Consider the following 20193-nt stretch of genomic DNA (forward strand, 5'->3'; position numbering starts at 1 on the left):
CTGAATGACACCTGGCCTAGTAGGATCGTTGTCTGTCTCCCCTTGTCCCTCCCCTCCCTGCCTCGTCGCGCCTTGAAACACCTGTGTATAGGCGCGTTACAAATACCATATCATATCATATATCATATCATATCATAGGCTATGATATCACAAGTGAGAGGGTTCGTATGAGCAACTTCAAAGTCAGGGCCATACTGGATTGGCCTATTCCAACGTCTGTCAAAGCCCTGCAATCCTTAGGGTTTTCAAAACTTTTACAGATGTTTCATACGTGACTTTGGCACCGCTGACCTCTCTTACGCGTTCCAAGCATGCCTTTGTGTGGGCAGATGGAGCGCAAATCATGTTTCATTAGCTCAAAGCAGCTTTCACCTCAGCTCCAGTCCTCCAACATCCTGATCCTACCAGACCCTTCTATGTCGATGCTGACACTTCAGATAAGGCGGTGGGGGCTGTTTTGTCGCAGATATGTGCCGATACTGGGGTTCTACACCCCATAGCATATCATTGCCGGAAGCTCACCAAGTATGAGATAAACTACAGCATCACGGAATGAGAACTGTTGTCCATACGAGATGCTTTTGAGGTCTGGAGACATTACCTCTTAGGTACAGAGACTCCAGTTCAAGTATATACAGACCACCGTAACTTGCTTGCGCTACAGTCTGTGAAATGCACCACGGCGAGGCATGCCAGGTGGCATGAGTTCTTCTCCAGATTCAATTTTGTGATTACGTATCGACCTGGGTTATTACACTCGAAGGCCTATGCTCTTTCAAGGATGTTTGGAGAAGAGACTGTACGTGCTGGTGATGGCAACATGCTGTTACCTACTCAGGTTATTTGCACTTGCACCTTGAAGCCTTCATTAAAAACTGTCATTCAGGAATCGGTGGCTAAGGACCCACCAGAGATAGTCAGGTACAATATGGACATAGTACAGTCTATGCCATACGTCAAGGGTCGCCTATACCTCCCTGACACTGAGACCAGGCTAACCACTTTACGCTGGTGCCATGATTCCCTCATGGCTGCACATCCAGGCACTCGCAAGACTATGATCAACTGAAGCGATGGTCTTGGTGGCCATCAATGCACAAGAATGTCATGGATTACGTCGCCTCTTGCTCGATCTGCGCCCAGTGTAAGGGCAGCAGAACCAAGCCGGTGGGCTTGTTGCAGTCTCTTCCTTTTCCAAGTAAACCATGGGTAATGATCTCAATGGATTTCATAGTGGAGCTCCCGCCCATCCAGGGCTTTGATACCGTTTGGGTGGTGATTGATTTGTTCACGAAAATGGGTGTGTTTGTTCCATGTCAGGGTTTAACTACAGTGCCTGTCTTGGCAGATTTGTTCCTTCATCATATCTTCCGTTTTATTTGGTATACCTGAGGTTATCATATCCGACAGGGGTTCACAGTTTGCATCACGTTTCTGGTGACATCTCACAACTTCGTTGGGTGTAGATGGACGTTATTCGAGTGCTTACCATCCAGAAACTGATGGACAAATGGAGCGTTTCAACTACGCTACTCTCGAACAATATTTATGTTGCTTAACTTTGCAACATCAGGAGTCATGTCCAGGTTGTCCGTACTAGTGGCGGCCGAGTTCGCCTACAATAACTCGGTTCATACCTCTACGGGTTCCTCCCCGTTTTTTGTCCTCCATGGACAACATCCCAGGTCTCTGCTACTCGACCTCCCGTTGCTGTCCGACAATCCGGCTGTCCAAGACTGTCTACGTGACCTCACTGCATTGCACGATCAGGTACATGCCCATTTGAAGGAGGCGCAGGAACGTGCCAAAACATATGCGGACCGTCATCGTTCTCCTGCACCCGATTACCAACCCGGCATGTCGGTTTGGTTGTCCACTAAGAACCTCCGCATTCCTATGCGTAGATGTCTATTGCCTCGTGGGTCCGTATATCGTCAGGGACATAATTAACCCGTTGGCAGTCAGATTGGAGCTACCTAAGTCATGGAAGAGCCATCCATTCTTTCATGTCTCTTTGTTAAAACAATGTTCGGAGGGGACTAGACTTCCCGTCCGTTCACCACCTGTTATTGTACAGGGCACGGAGGAATATGAGGTGAAGGATATCCTGGATACTAAGGTGTCCCGGGAGGGGGGGGGGGTCAGGCTCTTTCTGATAGATTGAAAGGGTTATGGTCCAATGCGCATTGGAAGTGCCATTGCAAGTGGCTGTTGGGCTGCATGTACGCTGTTGCTGTTAACTCGCCGTCCCCAAGTTGAAGTGACTACCCCGCATCTCGACGTAACACAGCCTTGGAATAAGGACTTCTTGGACACTTTTGGACTACAAAATCCAACTTCCCCCTTGTGGCCCCGCCTACCTGCCTGCAAACATCCACTCCTCACTTTCTATATCTAGTGGGGAGCGCGCGCATCACACGCGCGCATTGGAAGTGCCATTGCAAGTGGCTGATGGGCTGTTTGGTTGTGGGGCTGTGGGTGAGTGGCTCACTCCATTCTACTTTCTAATATTACCTTTTACCATTTTCTCTAGTGTGCATTCCAATCCAGCACTAGGCATTTCTTTGTCACCTGTGCATACAAAATTCTTTTTGTTCTTTTGGTTTTCCTCTCATATTTCCACCAGAGTGTAGGCTTTGTTACGCACATTTATTTTATTCTCACTACGTCCTCCAGCTATGGTTAACGGCCTGCGCAGTGGGTGTAAACTTACTACTACCAAACTGGAAACTGTGGATTGTTGTACACCTACTACTTCTTCTCCTATGGAGTCCACAGAGGGAATTATAGTAAATGACTCTCATGATACGGCTCCCCGTCCTGCAATTGAAGATAATGATCCTAGCTCTGTAACTGATATTCGGGGAATTGTGGATATTGATCCCGTAATTCTCTGTTTTGGGTGCCATGAACAACTCTGCGCTAGCGCATGACAAGCCAATGTCTCCTTCCATAGATCCTATGTATAAGGTGCCTGGAGTTCTAGACATACAGACTATTCCTCCTTCTCCTAATATTAATTCCTGTATCAAGGACAATACCATTGATAATTCCCCATCAGACAGGATACCTTCTGTCGCTGTGACCGAATCCCTTCGACTGTCCAAAAAATTACCTACTCAAGCATTGCACACAGCCTCCTTATCCATAAAAGAGGCCAATACAATCTCGCCAAGAGGATGGATGAATGATTGCGACAATTTGGACGATAATCTAGACAGAGATGATATCAGAAAAAAAATGGGTGTCGAATGTTTCAACCATCATCTTGCTGACTTTTCAATGTTAGCCCCGGCTATCGAGTCCGAATTGGACAGGCGACCATCCACTCCAATAACTCAAAGGAAACATGGTGTATGCTTTCCTTTTTAATAATCTACCGAACTATTCATACTCTGTACCTTCCCGCTATACCGCACATAGGGAAGATCGTGAAATTGGGAGCATATTTACTCCAAGTATTTCTTCTAAGGCTCTACCAAATATGCAACGCAATAGCTCTCCTATTTCTAAAAAGTCAGATAAACATCTTCTCCAAGCTACTAATTCCATAGAATGTTCTTCTGCCCCTCAATCTTCCACTTCTGGCCCTGTACCTGTCAACCCGGGTCCAGCGAAAGCATTCCCTTCTAGCGATCTTCCATTCAGCCTGAGGCCTTCCCAGTAATTACTCGGATTCTGGATTTGTTGGATAAGGGTCACAAACAAACACATGAGGAAGTTAGATTTCTACACCTACAAATTACAGAGTTGGCTGTCAAGTTAAGCAAAATAGAAGGGATGCTTTTTACCTGTAATGCGATCTCAACTCCAACTCAAACGTGAGGAGACGCCACCAACTAACAATATGGCCACTCAGACAAAAACTTTTGCTGAGGCAGTGGCTGAACTCCCCAAATCACTGCCTCGGGCGGCGACAGGCCCGGAAAAAACGCTACTGCAATTACTGGCATTAAATGCTGAAAATATTGCGGAACTTCTATTAGCTATCAAAGAGATAGTTACTAGGATTACGGTCCAACCGTGTTTGAATGATGTGGAGGTCTCTCCTACCCAGGATCCTTCTAATAGTGCGCCCCCTGATAGCCCCTCTGCTCTCACCGATTTGATTGATCTATCTGGTGATGATATAGAGCTGAAGGTGACTCATGAGGCGCCTATCGCTCTCTCTTGCTCTGACGCGATTCTTCCTGTTGTACTCACCAGAAAACAAAAAAGAGCCCTTGCTAGAGTTGAAAAACACAAGTTATATCACAAAAGAATGAAGGTAAAAACAGAAGAAAAAAAACAAAAACCAGGCATCAGCCAAAAATGATCAACATAATACCAACATGAAAGATATGCAATCTATCTGGAGGCGACACCATCATTGACTTTTAAATGATGAGTCAAAAGCATTGCTTAACCTTTCCGAACCTACTTCATCGGCTCTGCCTCTAACAAAGACTGTTATTGATCTGAAAAATCTTCCTGACCCCAATGGTATGTCGGGAAGGTCTACTTTGAATTCAGGCAAAGGGGGAAAAAAGGAACCAATAAAGCAAATAAAGGGGCACTCTCTGTTCCCAAAGAAAAAGAAACCCCGCTTTTACTGCCTGCCCTGGATAACTGTATGCACGCCTCTAAACAATCTGTCTTATTAAACTTCTATCCTATAGTGACCCTTAGGAAAACTGATCATAGGCCTGGGCAATGATCAATGCTCAAAGTATAGGTAAATCCATAAAATTGAAAGAAAGTGGGCAAAAACCTCTACCAGCTGATCGTTTGTCAACGACAGGAAATAATCATGACAAAAGAGGAGAGGAGTCCTATGCTGAGCTGCCCGCACAAGACACTGCTCATGGCCCTCCCTGTTGGCTCCTCCAGCTTCCTGCAATGGCGCTCTTGACAAAGAGCCAGTGCACAATGTCGTCCCCAATTTGGCAAATGAGCTGATGGGCTGGGAAAGGGACCCTGATCGTCATGTTAAAGCAAGGTTGAATGGATCATAACCGTCCTACAAGATATTCCAGCATTATGAATTATAAGATCTAATGACATCGAATGGGTGAAATTTGCCTCTGGTAACAATAACAAAATGATTTGCAGATTTAATTCCCCATTCATAATGAAACTCATTTGGGAACCGAGGGATGACCTAAAGTCAATTGTCCTAGTACCTTCACTGTTTACTTCTATTGATGATGCTGAATCCTATGTCAATACTCCCATTCCATCAGAGGAAAAACCTTCTAACACTGCTGCCCATGCAGCTGTCCCAAAAACCGATGACAATCCAATAAAACAATTGATGGCTTTTGTGTCTGCACTCAAGGGGCTTCAATTGATGGATTCATCTACTGCTTTACCAGGCTAGCAAGCCGATGGGTTAGGAGACTCTTAGCTCCGCTAACCTTCATATCATCTCATGGAATTCCTGTGGCCTTTACAACTTTAGAACTTGGCATAGGAACAATAACCACTCCATTCCTGATGTTATTCTACTACACGAAACTATGTGCCAACTACCCTTTACTGTTGAGGTTTTTTTTTTGCACATACCCATGAGGCAACCCGGGGCCTACTAGGAAGACCCTCGGGTGGGTTAGCTATTTTGATCAATACAGCATGCAAGTGTTCTTCAGAATTGGTTAGCAGGTCAGCTGCTCTTTTGGCTAATCAATTAATTGCCGACGAGAACCCTTCTACTGTAGTTTTAATAGTTTGTATCTATTAGAACAAGTTATCCACTGCTTTAACTGTTATTCAGACTAATTTAATCTTGTATTAGAGACCGCAATTACACCTTGTATAGGGGGTTCTACAACTCCATGATGACCTTTTCTTCATTTCTTTGAGTCTCTATCCTTTTACTATCTCTGTTACTATTCTCAACCCGGATTTGGGTGATCACATGATCATTAATTTGGAGTTACGTCTACCATTTGCCCGTTTTTCGGAAGACCTTAGCTTAACTTTGTTTGAACCAGATAGGCAGTTATTGTCTGTACGATGGAACATCAAAATCTGTCAAAAGATTTTGAAATGTATTGTAGCAGATTGTGAATTACAACTAGAATTGGTGTGGAATGTTCATAGTTACTGAATATTGAAGCAAGAAATGTCTTCCACATTCAAATTCACTTAAACAGATTGGCCCTAGAATACAAGTCGCAAGTCCATCCATCTGTCAGTCGTGCCCATACATACAATTCAAATCTTGCTGTTTTAAAGAAAGATAAAAATCGACACATCAAACAGTTATTAAGATCTAACCTTCACTTGGACGTTATTATAGAACAAATTGGGGAAAATCAAGCAGACTTACAAAAATAAAATAATAAGGATGAAAAGCTTACTACATCTAGCTGATAACAAAAAGATTTTTTTACCATCTATTAAAACATGATACCAGACAGGTGTGGTCTATTTTGCGAACCTTGAATTCTGATTCTTTGGCTGAAACTGAATCCGTCATTTCTGCTGACGCATGGTCAACCTATACCAGATGCCTGAAAGTTTTGCCTTTCTTAAGAGTGGTCAACCGAGATTACTCCCAGGCATGCAATCTAGATGGTCTACATCTGACATTATCGATGCCATAGGTAAATAAAAAAAATGCTAAGGTCCCCGGCCCTGACGGGTTACCCCCTTGCGTTTACAAACCTGATCCCTCTCTATGGGCCCACATCTTAAAAATGTGTTTCGACTTGATTCTTCAGACTGGTATTCTCCCACCCTCTTGGCGTTCTGCTCACATTATTGCCATCTATAAAAAGGGTCCTCCTGACTCTCCAAACAACTATCATCCCATTGCCTTAACTGATGCCTTCTCAAAAAAAGAATCTTTACCCCTGCTACATGAACTACAAACTTTTATTGACAAACATGTTTTACTGTCTCTTTATCAGGTGGGCTTTCGCAAATTCATTGGCTGCCTGCTTAATGCAACCCTTTTAGCTCATCTTCAGGCACAAACATCTTATTCAGATATGGGACCAGTCTATATGGCCAGCTTAGACCTTACTGCCGCTTTTGATAGCGTGATTGGCGAGATCCTATGGTCCAAAATGTTAAAACTCGGCATCTCCCCTTACTGCTCTACTCCACCAACATACCACTTATCGTATACGTTTGAATCGTAACGGGGCCCTCGGTAATCTTATTCCTACTGAAATAGGTGTCAAACATGGTTGCACTATGGCGGTAGTTTTATTTAATCTGTATCTCCTTGGTAGAGATGTGCTTTGGCTTGACCAAGTAGTTTTCCCTGTTAGATTAGGCACTTTTAAATTGGACTGGATAGGCTTCGCCGATGATCTTTTATTTTTTGATAGAACCCCTTATGTTCTGCAAAACAACTTGATCTTTTTGCTGACTTTGCATCAGAACACAACCTAACTGTTAATCCAGCTAAATCTTTTATTCTCACATTTGCTAATGGCAGACGTAAACCTACTAGTTACGTCTGGTCTCTAAATCGGGTTGTTATCAATTATGTACCGTTGATTCATTACTTAGGATACCCACTTACTGATACCTATTCTTTAATCATGTGGAAAACCTATTTAAATAACACAATCAAAATTCTCACCTCTCAGATGTAAATTATATTTTCAAAACACTCTATGTTCTCTTTACTTCCACTTATACAGTTTTATTTACTTAAAGTTGAACCCATCCTTCTCTACTCCCTTGATATCTGCATGCATGAAATCGATGTGTTTCACGATGCTCTCCAGGGAAAACTATGGAAGACTGTTTTGGGGCTTGCTCAATCTATCCCGAATTCTTTAATATGCCACAAGATCAACATACTCCCCCTTTCTGTAAAGAGAAATTAGAGAAGTATAAAAAACTATATAAAAATGGTCAATCCACCAAAAAATACTCTCTATGTGGAGCTCAACAAAATCCTCGGTGATCCAAGTATTTGTTCACTGAAAGAATTAACCGTAAAATTAGAGTAAATTCTCAAATTGGTCAACGAAACCCCTGAGTCAATGTGCATGTGTTTGCCTGGTCAAAAGAAAAAATAGAAAATATTCCACTGGTGCATCATGTCAGATACGATTGGAACCTATTCATCCTACTATGAATACAATCTCTTTCGTAGGAAATGGGGAGATCGTCCAAATTATTTAATCCAATTTCCCTCCTCAGTTGCAAGAAAAACATACCTTTGTTTCAGGCAAAATCAATTACCAACATATGCAGGAACAAAACATTGGTATAGCTCCCAGGTAATTATTGGCTCGGGTATCTGTCACTTTTGTGAGTCCAATGAGGAAAATGAAACGCTTAAACATCTAGTATTTTTTGATACCTCTCGAATCCGAATTTTTGACTCGAGTCTTTTCACAAATACTGATCCCTTTAACAGGCGACTACTCCACCGACCTCACTGCTCTCAACAACATTTATTCCATTATCCAAGAATGGATGGCCAAGCATGGCCTATGCCTCAATGACGACAAGACCGAACTTCTTCTCCTAGGTTCCCAACCCAGACTTAATAAACTCGACAAACTCTATCAAGCATTCACTATAGACGGCAATAACATCATCGTCTCTAACAGCGTCAAAACCCTAGGAATCTACCTCGACTCCTCCCTCACACTGACAAGACAGATCAATTCCATCTCATCAGCCACTGCTTACACTTGTAAACTCATCAATGCCAGCAGACCTTACCTCTCACCATCCAACTGCATCACCTTAGCCAGAGCGCTAGTCCTTTCCAATGTTGACTACTGCAATGCGCTATACTTGGGAACCAGTCAGAAAAACATCAACAAACTACAAGTCATACAAAACAACGCCTTGCGAGCAGCCCTGAACATACCCAAACATGAACACATCTCGGACGCCAGACGCACCTGCCATTGGCTATCCATACCACAAAGAATTGAATATAAAACCATCTCACTCACACACAAATGCCTAGCTAACCAAGCACCCAGATACCTATCCGACAACCTCAAGCACCACACCCCAGCGCGCCCTACCAGATCAGCTCAAACACACTGCTTAAATATCCCAAGATTTAAGCTCCAAAAAGCAGGTGGCTCCAGCTTCCCCGTGCTTGCCTCCAAACTTTGGAATTCACTTCAGCTGAGATCAGAACCGTCCTTTCACAGATTTAGACACAACACCAAAACTTGGCTTCTATCCAAAGAAACTGCCTAGCCCTACCTCACTAGCATGCACCAAGACTGTAAATTTGTAAATATGTAATTGATTTGTACATTTCTGCTGCATTATTCTTGTTGTATTCATTATTCTTGTTGTATTCATCGCAAGCGCCTGGATGCCCTAGGGCCAGGCAGCGCTATACAAATAATAAGCTAAACTAAACTAAACTCAATCACACATTGCTATGGAATCATTGTGGAAACGATGTATGAGGGGCTACAGCCTACGACTTACATTGAAATTGATTGATTTCCTTTCAATCATTGAACCCAAGTTATGTGATTTATTACTGGTAACCTAAATTACCTGATTCATTTTAATTTCTTTTCGAATTTGTTTCTGTTGGGTAATAACGAATATTTGTATTTAGTTCTTTAATGTGCGACTAATCTGAAGTATCTGTGATCTTCATTTTCAACTATCAGGCTCTGTTTAAGATGCATGGATTTCGTAAGATGAATTTGATTTTGCCTTAGGATATATTTAAGACTTATTGATATTGCTAGATTAATTTTGTTTTGTATCAAAGTTATCAATATTTCAGTTTGATTATATATGTATTTTATTTTATTTTTTCTCTTCCTTTTATACTTTTTTTACATTGCTTTTACTCTAATGTTTACCTTTTGATGTTAATTGGTTTAAGCTCTGTTTAATTCTGTTATAATGCTGTAAATTAACTTATTTTGTCGATTTTGTAAAGGTTTTAAATTTCGAATAAACCAAAAAACTATTTAAAAAAAGGTTTATGGTCCTGAAGATCGCACCTGGGAGCCTGAGTGTAATCTGCATGCCCCTGAGCTGATGGCCCAGTTTCTTGCTTCTCGGGGTGGTGCTATCTCTTTGTGGGAGGATGCTGTCAGGAATCCACCTCAGCGCTCTTCCCGTTCTTCACGCTTACCATTAGTGACCACTAGCAATTTCCGGCTTTCCACCATTCCTCCTTGTCACATCCTTCATCCCTTGCTCTTTCTAATGCACGTTCTTTGAAACGGTCTGTGCACAGTTTCCTAGCTCTTCCCCGCTCGTTCCGACAGTGTTGGGGATTGCCATGGAAACGATGGCTACAAGTACAGACACTCACGGTTGCACCACGCGCAATGTATTGCTGCACACTACGTTTCAGGTACCCTCATATAATCACCGCCCGATGCCGGAAGCTTAACTTCTCAATTTGTTTCAACAAGCGCATTTTGTACTAATGTTTTCTTGGCTCTTCTTGGTTATTGACCCATTTTGCTACCGGACTCCTTTTGCTTATCCCTTGTCTTGTTGCCTTTTCTGATACCTTGCTACCTCGACCTCGGAACGCTGTCTGGAACTGTTTGCCTCACGTCTCGTAACCTGGTTTTGTTTGGAGCGTTGCTGAACTCTGAACGCTCTCTGGAACATCTTTGCTTCACGTCTCATATCCTTATGTTATTCAGAACTTTGCTGACCTCAGTACGTCTATTGGAATAGTTTTTTGGCTCTACCATTACATGTCACCGCTAATGGGAACTCCCAAGCTTCAGGAACATTGCTGCATCACTGTTCTTCTGATCCTCGTCGTACTTTATGGATTTTGGAGACCTTAAGGATTATTCATGTGCTTGAACTAGAGACTGCCTTCTTAGCACATCTAGGCGTCCTCGTGCCGGCGGTGTTAGGTTGGACTTTTGGAACCTTTGTGGATTTCGAACCAACTGACTGATGCTGCCGTTTGCTTTGGAACTTTGTTTCTTCACCATGGATCCCTAATCCCACACCTATTCGAACTCCATTGGGTAAGACTATTTAGGATTCCCATTTTTGTTTAGCTCATGCTGATAGGATATTGCAGCATTCTTTTCCCTTTACACGTATTCACAACTAATGTCATTTGTCTGCAGGATCACGCCCTGCTTGTTATATTGAGTCCTTCGACCTGACTTCTGATTACGTGTCTTTCTTTGCAGCCAGCTGTCTATGGGGGCGTTTAAACCATCTTTCAGGCAATCCGTCTCTCAAACAGTCCTTTTGTACTTTTAGGAGTTGTATTGTAGGGAAGAATTCCTCATCTACACAACGTGGTCAACTGCCCTTAGTCTGGAGTCCCGACATCCTCAAGAGAATCCTGACACAAAATTACAGGGGCTTTTGACACACTTTACATAGCACTTGACTCCCAATGACTTGCTGATCTTAGTAATTTGAAATCTCTTGTACCCTGGATCGAGAAGCTTGCCATGGTCCAGTTGAATATTTTGACAAGGATTCATTGTCATCCCCAAGAAAGAATTGGAGCGATTTTAATTGCGTAATTTCTATTTCTCCCAGTTAAGGGAAAGTCAGGTTTGCAAAGAAACTTCAAATGAGAAAAACTGGAGAGGGATGGCTGGCCTGCCGAATGTAAGGCCAGGGGCTGTAACCTGCAACTCTTAAGATGCTTTGGACTGCGACTCCCATGATTCCTACCATTTCCTTTTGGTAGGCATGAGGGGAGTTCTAGTTAAAAACAAATCTGCAGCACCTAGGGTAACTCAGAGGGCTGAGTACCCAATGCTGAGATGTGTGTTTGATTTGCAGGTTGTCGGTATAAATACTAGTGGGGTCAACTTCAGTTGAGTAATAATCATATATATTAAAATGTTCTATGTACAGCGCTCTGTAGAAAGTGCTATATAAATATTATTTTCCTAAGCTTTCAACCCGTCATATTTGGGGCCATTACCATGATCATGAATTTATTATTTTGCCACACTTCTAACCTTTGGGGTCATTTTCTTTGCTTGCTGCAGGATAGGTTTTCAAGCAGAACCATATCCACAAGCAACAGGACTGGTGTCCTCACTCCACTGAGGCATCCAATGAAGCGGCCACAAGGAAATGAGCAAAGCTCACTGATGTTAATGTGGACATAGCCCTGCCCCTGCACACGTCTCCAGCTTGGTGGGTTACGCTTCAATTAAGCTGGAGACATTGTGGAGAGATGGGCGCACTCGCAAACCTTATGACGTTTTCCTTAATCAGCGACGTTCTGCCAGGGATTCATGACGCTTCCAAGCAGCCTTCTCCCTTTGGGTGTCTAGGGACCCTCAGGAAATCCTTTTGCTGTTTCCAGTAGATAAAGCTTCCACAGGAAACCCTGGGACAAGGCAAGGGATTTCATTGGTAGCTAAACTCTGTCTAGCTTTCCTCAGAAAAGAAACCTAAACCTCGAATGACGTGGTCTTGTGGGAAAGTATCTTTACGGCCATCTGCAAGGTCTATGCTCGTCCTATTTGCATAAACATGCATAATAGCCTAGCAGTTAAGGGATTAAAGCATTTGAAACCCTCTCTGCCTGGACCTTTCATGGCCATGACAACTGCGAACCACCTTCTCTACCAGAAGGAAGCCCCAGAGTGCTGCATACTTGCCAAAATGCCCCACTCCAGTCAGAGATCCTAGTCCTGTTGCGGTTTAAACTTTGCAATTTGGGACTTGTAATCCTGTGTTTATAATGAGGTAAATTCGGCATAAAAAGTCTTGGTGCTCCCTGCAAATGATCCCCAACCACCATCACAAATGGGTTGCAGACCTGTATATATCTGGAAATACTGTAATTAGGGAAGAGGTTTCAGGTCTGTGTCGATCCACACATTCACTGCTTTCTGACTCTTCATCACCCCCAGCTGGTCCAATGTATGAACGTCTGTAGCATGAATTTGTAAAGCATCCATTACCCTTTTTCCCATGCTTCTTCACGAAGCACGTTTCATTTTCTGTGAATCAAAACTTTGGACATTTACTAAGAGGATTACTTGAAGAGAAGAGCTAATGCCATTCCCCACCAGACAGGGAGTGGGCGGGCCAGAAATAGAGATGGGGAGCGGACCAGGAAGAGCGATGGGGAGGTAGGGATCAAAGTCAAGATGTTGAAACAAACTCCAGAATTTGTCTGAATGATCCAGTTTACTAACAGATACTCCTCTGATAAAAAGATTGAAAGATGACAACATGGTGGAAGAGTCCTTCCTCGCGGGCAAGCCCTTTCTTGTGTATGAACGTCTCCTCGTTGACACGTTTCTGGAGAATTAAGGTTAATGGCAGGAAGTTTTAGAATGAATCATAAACATTGGCATTGCTCTGTGCAGTCCTCCAGGCCATCATTCTCCCACCCGCTATGCTATTAAAAAAGAGAGGAATCCATATGCAAGTCAGGCTCGGTCCCACCCCAAAAGTGGCAGTCTAGCCCAAACTACCAGATGGCCTTTCTTTTGAATGAGACCACAAGCAGCCGCAGACACGTTTCAGCCTCATTGGTCTTCACCAGGGAGGTGTCCTTTTGAATACAAGGCTATGCGGTATTGTTTGGCACCAAGGATTTGCAACCTGATGAGGGAAGGTATGCAAAGTAACTATCTGTTGAAAAGCCATTGGATTGTACTTACAGGTTAGTTTGTGTTTGTACACCTTTTACATTGTCTTTATACAGCAAATATGTAATTTGTTTATTGTGTAAACTATTTTTATTTGACTATATTAAGGAACATAGCATTGAGTCCTTTACCAGTAGCCAACCTGACCAGCTTTTTCTTTTTTCTTTCCCAGAATCGATGTTACTGAAGTTCAGCTATCTATAATTATTATATTTTTGCTCTCTGCGTTTGGTGGAACGTCACTGTGGGATATTACGGTAATGGTTAAACTATGTATATTTCTTACTAATGTCTGGTTTGTGGATTTGTTGTGGTTAGTCCTGTTTGACTAGCTCTTTAGGCTGATGTATGACTCGTTTCTGACCCTAAACTTAGAATGTTTGTCATGATGCCTGATCATGAGACCTGAGCGCAGCTCCTTGCTTTCATGGTGTGGTCAAGTACTGTGCTTCCTGCTTGCGGTGGTGTGTTTTCTCATGCATGAATTTGGTGCCACACTGAGGAAAACAACCCCATCTGCCAGAAATGAGCTGAGGGAAAGTTAGGCTTGTGTTTTTGTTTTCTTTTTTTGCTTAAATAATCTTGGCACAGAGAAATGTGACACAATACCAAGAGTTTTCTGATAACAGAGGCTTAAGGAATAAGCCCTATATGTCTATATGTCTATTTGCACATTTTCTTTTTAAAGTAAATGTTTATGAATTGATTCTAACTTGATTTCGATCATACTTCATATGCATCCGTGTAATCCACCTTCTCCCTTGTGCTCTATTTTGCTGGGTTCCTGTCTGGTCTACTGAGTATATCCATAGATGGGGTTATTGGAGAGCTACAGGAGTTGCAGCCAGACTCGGATCACTGGTACTGTGCGCATTACGATGGCTCTCCAAAAGATATGCCCGAATGAACGTGATCGGATGAGCCAGAAGTATTATCTTCCATGAGAAAGATGGGCACATTGGAAATGTGTGCGGCCACAAGAAGTGCTCTTTCAAGTGAGGACATGGTAACGGAGGCATCAGCATTAAGACGTCTATTGCAGCAATGGGCGGCAGGTGATGTGGCAGGAAACCGACCTTTAAATGTTAAGGAGCTTCATATGAGGTGACTGCAGGGCCCGGAGGAGGGCTAGATACCATCATCAATTGAGGTTTTAAAGCAGGGTGAAGGCTCTAACTAAGTAGAGGAAAAGAGGCGTTGCCACTATTAAGGGGAAGATGGCAAGGGAAAACCCCTTTGGGCAGGCAGCAATGTTGGGGAAACTCTAGGTTGGGAAAGCTTACAGTGGCCATCCACATTTGAGGTTTAGTTTCAGGATAAGGGGTGGGGAGGAGCGGTCATGAGGCCATTGGCGAGCATGCATCAAAAGTGCTCCAGAAAAGGTGTGGGGCCTCATTCCCTGCTCTGGGTTTGCAGGAGGCATCCAGGGGAATCTTGTCGCTTACCTAACATTAAGGATTCATCTACGAGAGCTGGAGAAAGTTGGTTGGCTCTAAAATCCTGAGCAACATAAGGAACTAGGGTCTAAGCAGAGCCGACTGAGTAATAAATGTATAGATGGAGAACTTTGTATGTGGAAGGGGTTGGAATTTATGTTGGCTAGGCCAGCAATGCAGTAATTCTGCTATCATGTGCGACCGCATCAGAGGCCAGATACTCGGGCTTCATATGATCCCCATAGATTGGGTGCTATCGTAGGTTGGACCTTCTGCATGAGGTTTGTTTGTTTTATTATTTGTAATGCGCACCAGACCTAAGGGTATCAGGGCGCAACAGTTACAAGAATATGCAAAGCTTAGTTACAGTGAATCGTAAAATGAAATACATTACTTACAAAAGCAGGATATACAGATATTAGAGGCATTGTACACAAAAATGAAGTTACCGCTGTGGGGATAGCAGGTAGGCGTTACTAGTTGCATTTCGGTTACACAGGCATAGATCGTGCATCGTGCAAGTTAATGGTCTGTGGATTTTAACCACAATATAGTATTAGTTCTAAAATTCTGGTAGGACTGGTCTACTCTCAGTGTAGGAGGCAGGGAGTTCCATAGTTTGATTGCATTAACGGGGAAACTATTACCTCCAATCGTGGATAGTTTGAATCTAGAGATGGACAAGCAGTCCCTGTTTGCTGATCTGGTTGGTCTTAGGGATGTCTGTTTGTGGAATCTCTGAGAGGTAGATGCGTGCAGCGTTGTTACGAGATCTATGGGTAAGCAACACCGTTTTTAGTAGGATTTTCTCATTGGTCCAGAGCCAGTTGTTCTGTCTTCTACTCTCAGAAATGTGTTCTCTTCTGGAGATACCTAAGGCCGCTCTTAGGGCATTGTTTTGTAGGGTTTGGATTCTTGTAATGATGGATTTGTTAGAGCCTATGTATTACAATAGGTGTTTTTGGAGACCAGTCTTGAGTTCTTCCTGGAATGTTTTGATCAGAAAAGCGTCCTAGATCTTCAGTGCACTACCAGAGGATAATTAAATCGTGGTCTGCTGTCCTTTGAATACTGAAATGTCAAGGCATAGATTTTTAATGTGAAAGAATTTCTGCCACACACAACTAATTTTTCTGCAGAACGACCTGGGTCCATGTAATAGTGGTGCAATGAAGGTGGTCTATGCCGCCACCCTCTCCAAGGTGGTGGTAGTAGAGGATGTAGTACCTGCAATCTGTCTTAGAACAAATATTTGCATCATGGACCACAGCATTGTCACTTCACCCTCTGTGTCCCGCAGAAAAGCTTTAAAGTATTTATCTCTGCAGTTGATAGGTACTGTGACGAATCAAGGATATTCATCCCTTCTCCCCAAAGGAGTGGCCTCCCCCTTTGATGCTATGCAGGTGAGCCCACTCAGCAAGACCCTCTCTAGGGGTCTGGGTAGGTGGAGCCTTACTGGGAGACATCCCCCTCCCCAGCACTCTTTAGGGGTCAAGGACTCCTGTTCCTGTGAGGAACTCCATACACCATCCACCATCATAGCATATACGGGACTATCAAATATGAAGAACATTATAAGATCCAGGGATGTGGCTGAAGACAAAACTAAAATACCTCATTATGTAAAAGGACAAGGATCTGTCTCTTTAAGGAGAGACGTACATATAATTGAGACAAGTAGGCTGAAAGGAGATAGCACTCTGAGGAGAGACGTAGCAGAGAGAGGGAGAGCGAGAGAGAGAAGATTGTAAGCAGGGGAAACCTCCTGACGACGACACCTGGAGAGAAAGTACAGAGGGCTGGACATCGACAACATTGAGTGGCCCAAAATCCAGTACGGAGGAGGAGAACCAGAGTGAGCGCAGAGTGCGAAGATGTTTACCTGCAGATACAGAGGTAACGGTGCGAGCGGGAGAAACGGGAGATCGCCGGGGCATCATTATGGAATGTGAGAAACTCCTCCCAGTGAAATTGACGAGATACTGAATATAAAACCATTTAAGCGGAACTGTGTTAATGTGATCAAGAGAATAACAAATAAGCGTGAATGACAAGTCATTAAGAACTGGAAACACATGCCCTGCTTGGGAAGAGGGGAAGTACCCCATGGCTTGGAAGGTAGAGTGGCGCAAACCAGAGAGAGAATTCTATAAATGTGAATGTGAAATTAAATCATGTGAACCAAACAAGAGGATAGACAATGCAACTGAGCAACCTCAGGAGAGGGGGAAAGTCAAGTCCCACGAATGTATACCCATTGCAATACAAGCCTAAAGCAAAGTATGAGAAAGAGTGCTAAAAATGATTATCGAAAAACTGTCCCTAAAAAGGTGATAAAACACAAGTGCATTTTGAGAGAGTTGCATGAACTTATCCAGAAGGTGGGAAGAGACTAATTAGAGATATCCGACTAAAGAACTTTGGAATAAAGAAGAGACATTGCCATAAGAGACAATCATGAGCGGGTAGATATTCTCCCGATCTAATTTAAGTTAGTTCAGATGGTGGTAGGGTCAGTTAGATCTAGTTCTGGACCATGGACCTATTCCTTTGGGACTTAATAACCGTCACCTATAGGTAATTTCATAGGCAGGGATACCCCTCTAGCAAGGATAGGCTTTATCTTAATTTTAATAAACACCAGTAAAGATGCCCCTCAAGTGTCTGCCTCGTTCTTCGAAGAGGGGAGTCTGTCCCTGTGACATCCTACTTTCCGCAATGCCTAGTCTCCCAAGAAGAGGCTCCACTATGGGGAGAAGTGACTGAATCTCCTGATTCATCTCAACACACATGCACCCATTTAATGGCACACATCAACGCATACACAGGGGATATTGAGGGTGAGGGGCTGGTACAACGTTCATTTTTTGCTAGTCATTTATTTGATGTTTCTTTGCCAAAAAACATTGTGAAGTGTGGGATGGCTATATAAGGGGAGGGGGGGGGTCGGCAATAGTTACATTAGTAGGGGAATGGTGGGCTTGCCGGCAGACACCCCCCCAATAAGAAAAAGCAATGTTTTGATGGGTTTTTTGCCGATATACATTTTGGAAATATCCAATCTAAAAAATGACTGGCGAAAAATGAAGATAGAACCGAGGGTCTGCTTGTATGTTGGGGGAAAAAGATCCATGAAGCTCCCGCCAAAATGGTGTGGATGGGATTGGGTAAGGGGTCTTGAGCGATACAAGAAGTGCAGTTTCAACTAGGAGCACTTGGAGGCTCCTTGAGGTCTGGCACACATAGGAGAGAGGGAGTTCAGTCCTTCCTTGTGGTAGGATGTCTAGCCTGTGTGGTGGAATTGGATTCTGCAATGTGAGGCTACGTGGAGGCCGCTTACAGTGCAGGAGGCTCCTTGAGGTCTGGCACACATAGGAGAGAGGGAGTTCAGTCCTTCCTTGTGGTAGGATGTCTAGCCTGTGTGTTATCCCTCCAAAATATCCCCAACAAAAATATCGTTGTACATATGGCCGTTTGTCTCGCCATAGGCAATATTTTTGGGGGGCGATAATTTGTGGGAGCGGGAATTGCGGGGGTGTCCCCCACACATTTTAAAATAATGCGGGGGTGTCCAGGTGTCAATATCGCTGCAAATATATGGTGATATTTTTGTATCACGATATTTTTGCTGGGATATTAACACATGGAACCACCTGTGTGATGGAATTGGATTCTGCAATGTGAGGCTACGTGGAGGCCGCATACAGTCCAATGGCTTAGAGGCTCCTTGAGGTCTGGCACACATAGGAGAGAAGGAGTTCAGTCCTTCCTTGTGGTAGGATGTCTAGCCTGTGTGATGGAATTGGATTCTGCAATGTGAGGCTACGTGGAGGCCGCTTACAGTGCAGGAGGCTCCTTGAGGTCTGGCACACATAGGAGAGAGGGAGTTCAGTCCTTCCTTGTGGTAGGATGTCTAGCCTGTGTGTTATCCCTCCAAAATATCCCCACCAAAAATATTGTTGTACATATGGCCGTTTGTCTCGCCATAGGCAATATTTTTTGGGGGGCGATAATTTGTGGGAGCGGGAATTACGGGGGTGTCCCCCACACATTTTAAAATAATGCGGGTGTGTCCATGAGTCAATATCGCTGCAAAAATATGGCGATATTTTTGTATCGCAATATTTTTGCGGGGATATTAACACATGGAACCGCCTGTGTGATGGAATTGGATTCTGCAATGTGAGGCTATGTGAAGGCCGCTTACAGTGCAGTGGCTTGGAGGCTCCTTGAGGTTTAGCACACATAGGAGAGAGGGAGTTCAGTCCTTCCTTGTGGTAGGATGTCTAGCCTGTGTGATGGAATTGGATTCTGCAGTGTCAGGCTACCTGGGGGCTGCTTACAGGGCAGTGGCCTGGAGGCTCCTGGAGATATGGCACACATAGGAGAGAGGGAGTTCAGTCCTTCCTTGTGGTAGGATGTCTAGCCTGTGTGATGGAATTGGATTCTGCAGTGTGAGGCTACCTGGGGGCTGCTTATAGGGCAGTGGCTTAGAGGCTCCTGGAGATCTGGCACACATAGGAGAGAGGGAGTTCAGTCCTTCCTTGTGGTAGGATGTCTAGCCTTTGTGATGGAATTGGATTCTGCAATGTGAGGCTACGTGGAGTGGCCATGAAGTAGGCTAGCTCATGCACTAACCGTAAACTAGCACAAGTTGCTTTCACTGTTTGGAACTGACCCCATCATTGCTGCCATATTGGACATGATTTCCTTGATTGAGGAACTCCGAATGAGACGCATGCCTTCACTAACCTTAAAGCAAACCTATCTTTCACCATTAAGAAGGCAAAGACCATATGCAAGGAGTCCATTTAGAAGTACTCTATGCTTCGTCATGCTGCAGCAGGTGAGATACATGCATGCAGCAAGTCTGCAAGAGAGCTAACCCTCCCTTTTGGCACAATGTACTCCTGCAGGTGAGGATTTTAGTTATTTTTAAAAAGGTTTCTATAATTGCTCTAGGAGTCAACAACTGGGCACATTGTGTTCTGGGGTTCACACAAACGTTGGGGACAAAGTGACTTTTGACTGCGATGACATGCTTCCAGTGTGTTTAATTGAATCCAAACTGTCTGCATTCATCTGAGCATTTTAATAAAAAGTATTGCCTAAAATCCATATTTCAAAAACATGTCGCCTGTGGCCTTGGGATATTTATTATTATTTTTTTCACCCACTGCTGCCTTTGGAAGTTT

General features: G+C 43.6%; 1 protein-coding gene across 5 annotated transcripts in view; it reads left to right on the forward strand.

Moving 5' to 3' along the window:
- CHPT1 (choline phosphotransferase 1) overlaps nucleotides 1-20193 on the forward strand; it is a 759006-nt gene that overhangs the window by 283454 nt on the left and 455359 nt on the right. For all 5 annotated transcript variants that reach the window (XR_011281925.1, XR_011281924.1, XM_069629892.1 and 2 more), the window contains exon 4: nucleotides 13732-13816. Coding sequence is in view for 3 of the 5 variants with exons in the window: in XM_069629892.1 (XP_069485993.1) it covers nucleotides 13732-13816 (85 nt within the window). In the remaining 2 variants the exon portion in view is untranslated. The remainder of the gene's footprint in view (nucleotides 1-13731; nucleotides 13817-20193) is intronic.

This window comes from Ambystoma mexicanum, chromosome 12 (genome assembly GCF_040938575.1).
Source record: "Ambystoma mexicanum isolate Mex_15411 chromosome 12, UKY_AmexF1_1, whole genome shotgun sequence".
NCBI lineage: Eukaryota > Metazoa > Chordata > Amphibia > Caudata > Ambystomatidae > Ambystoma > Ambystoma mexicanum.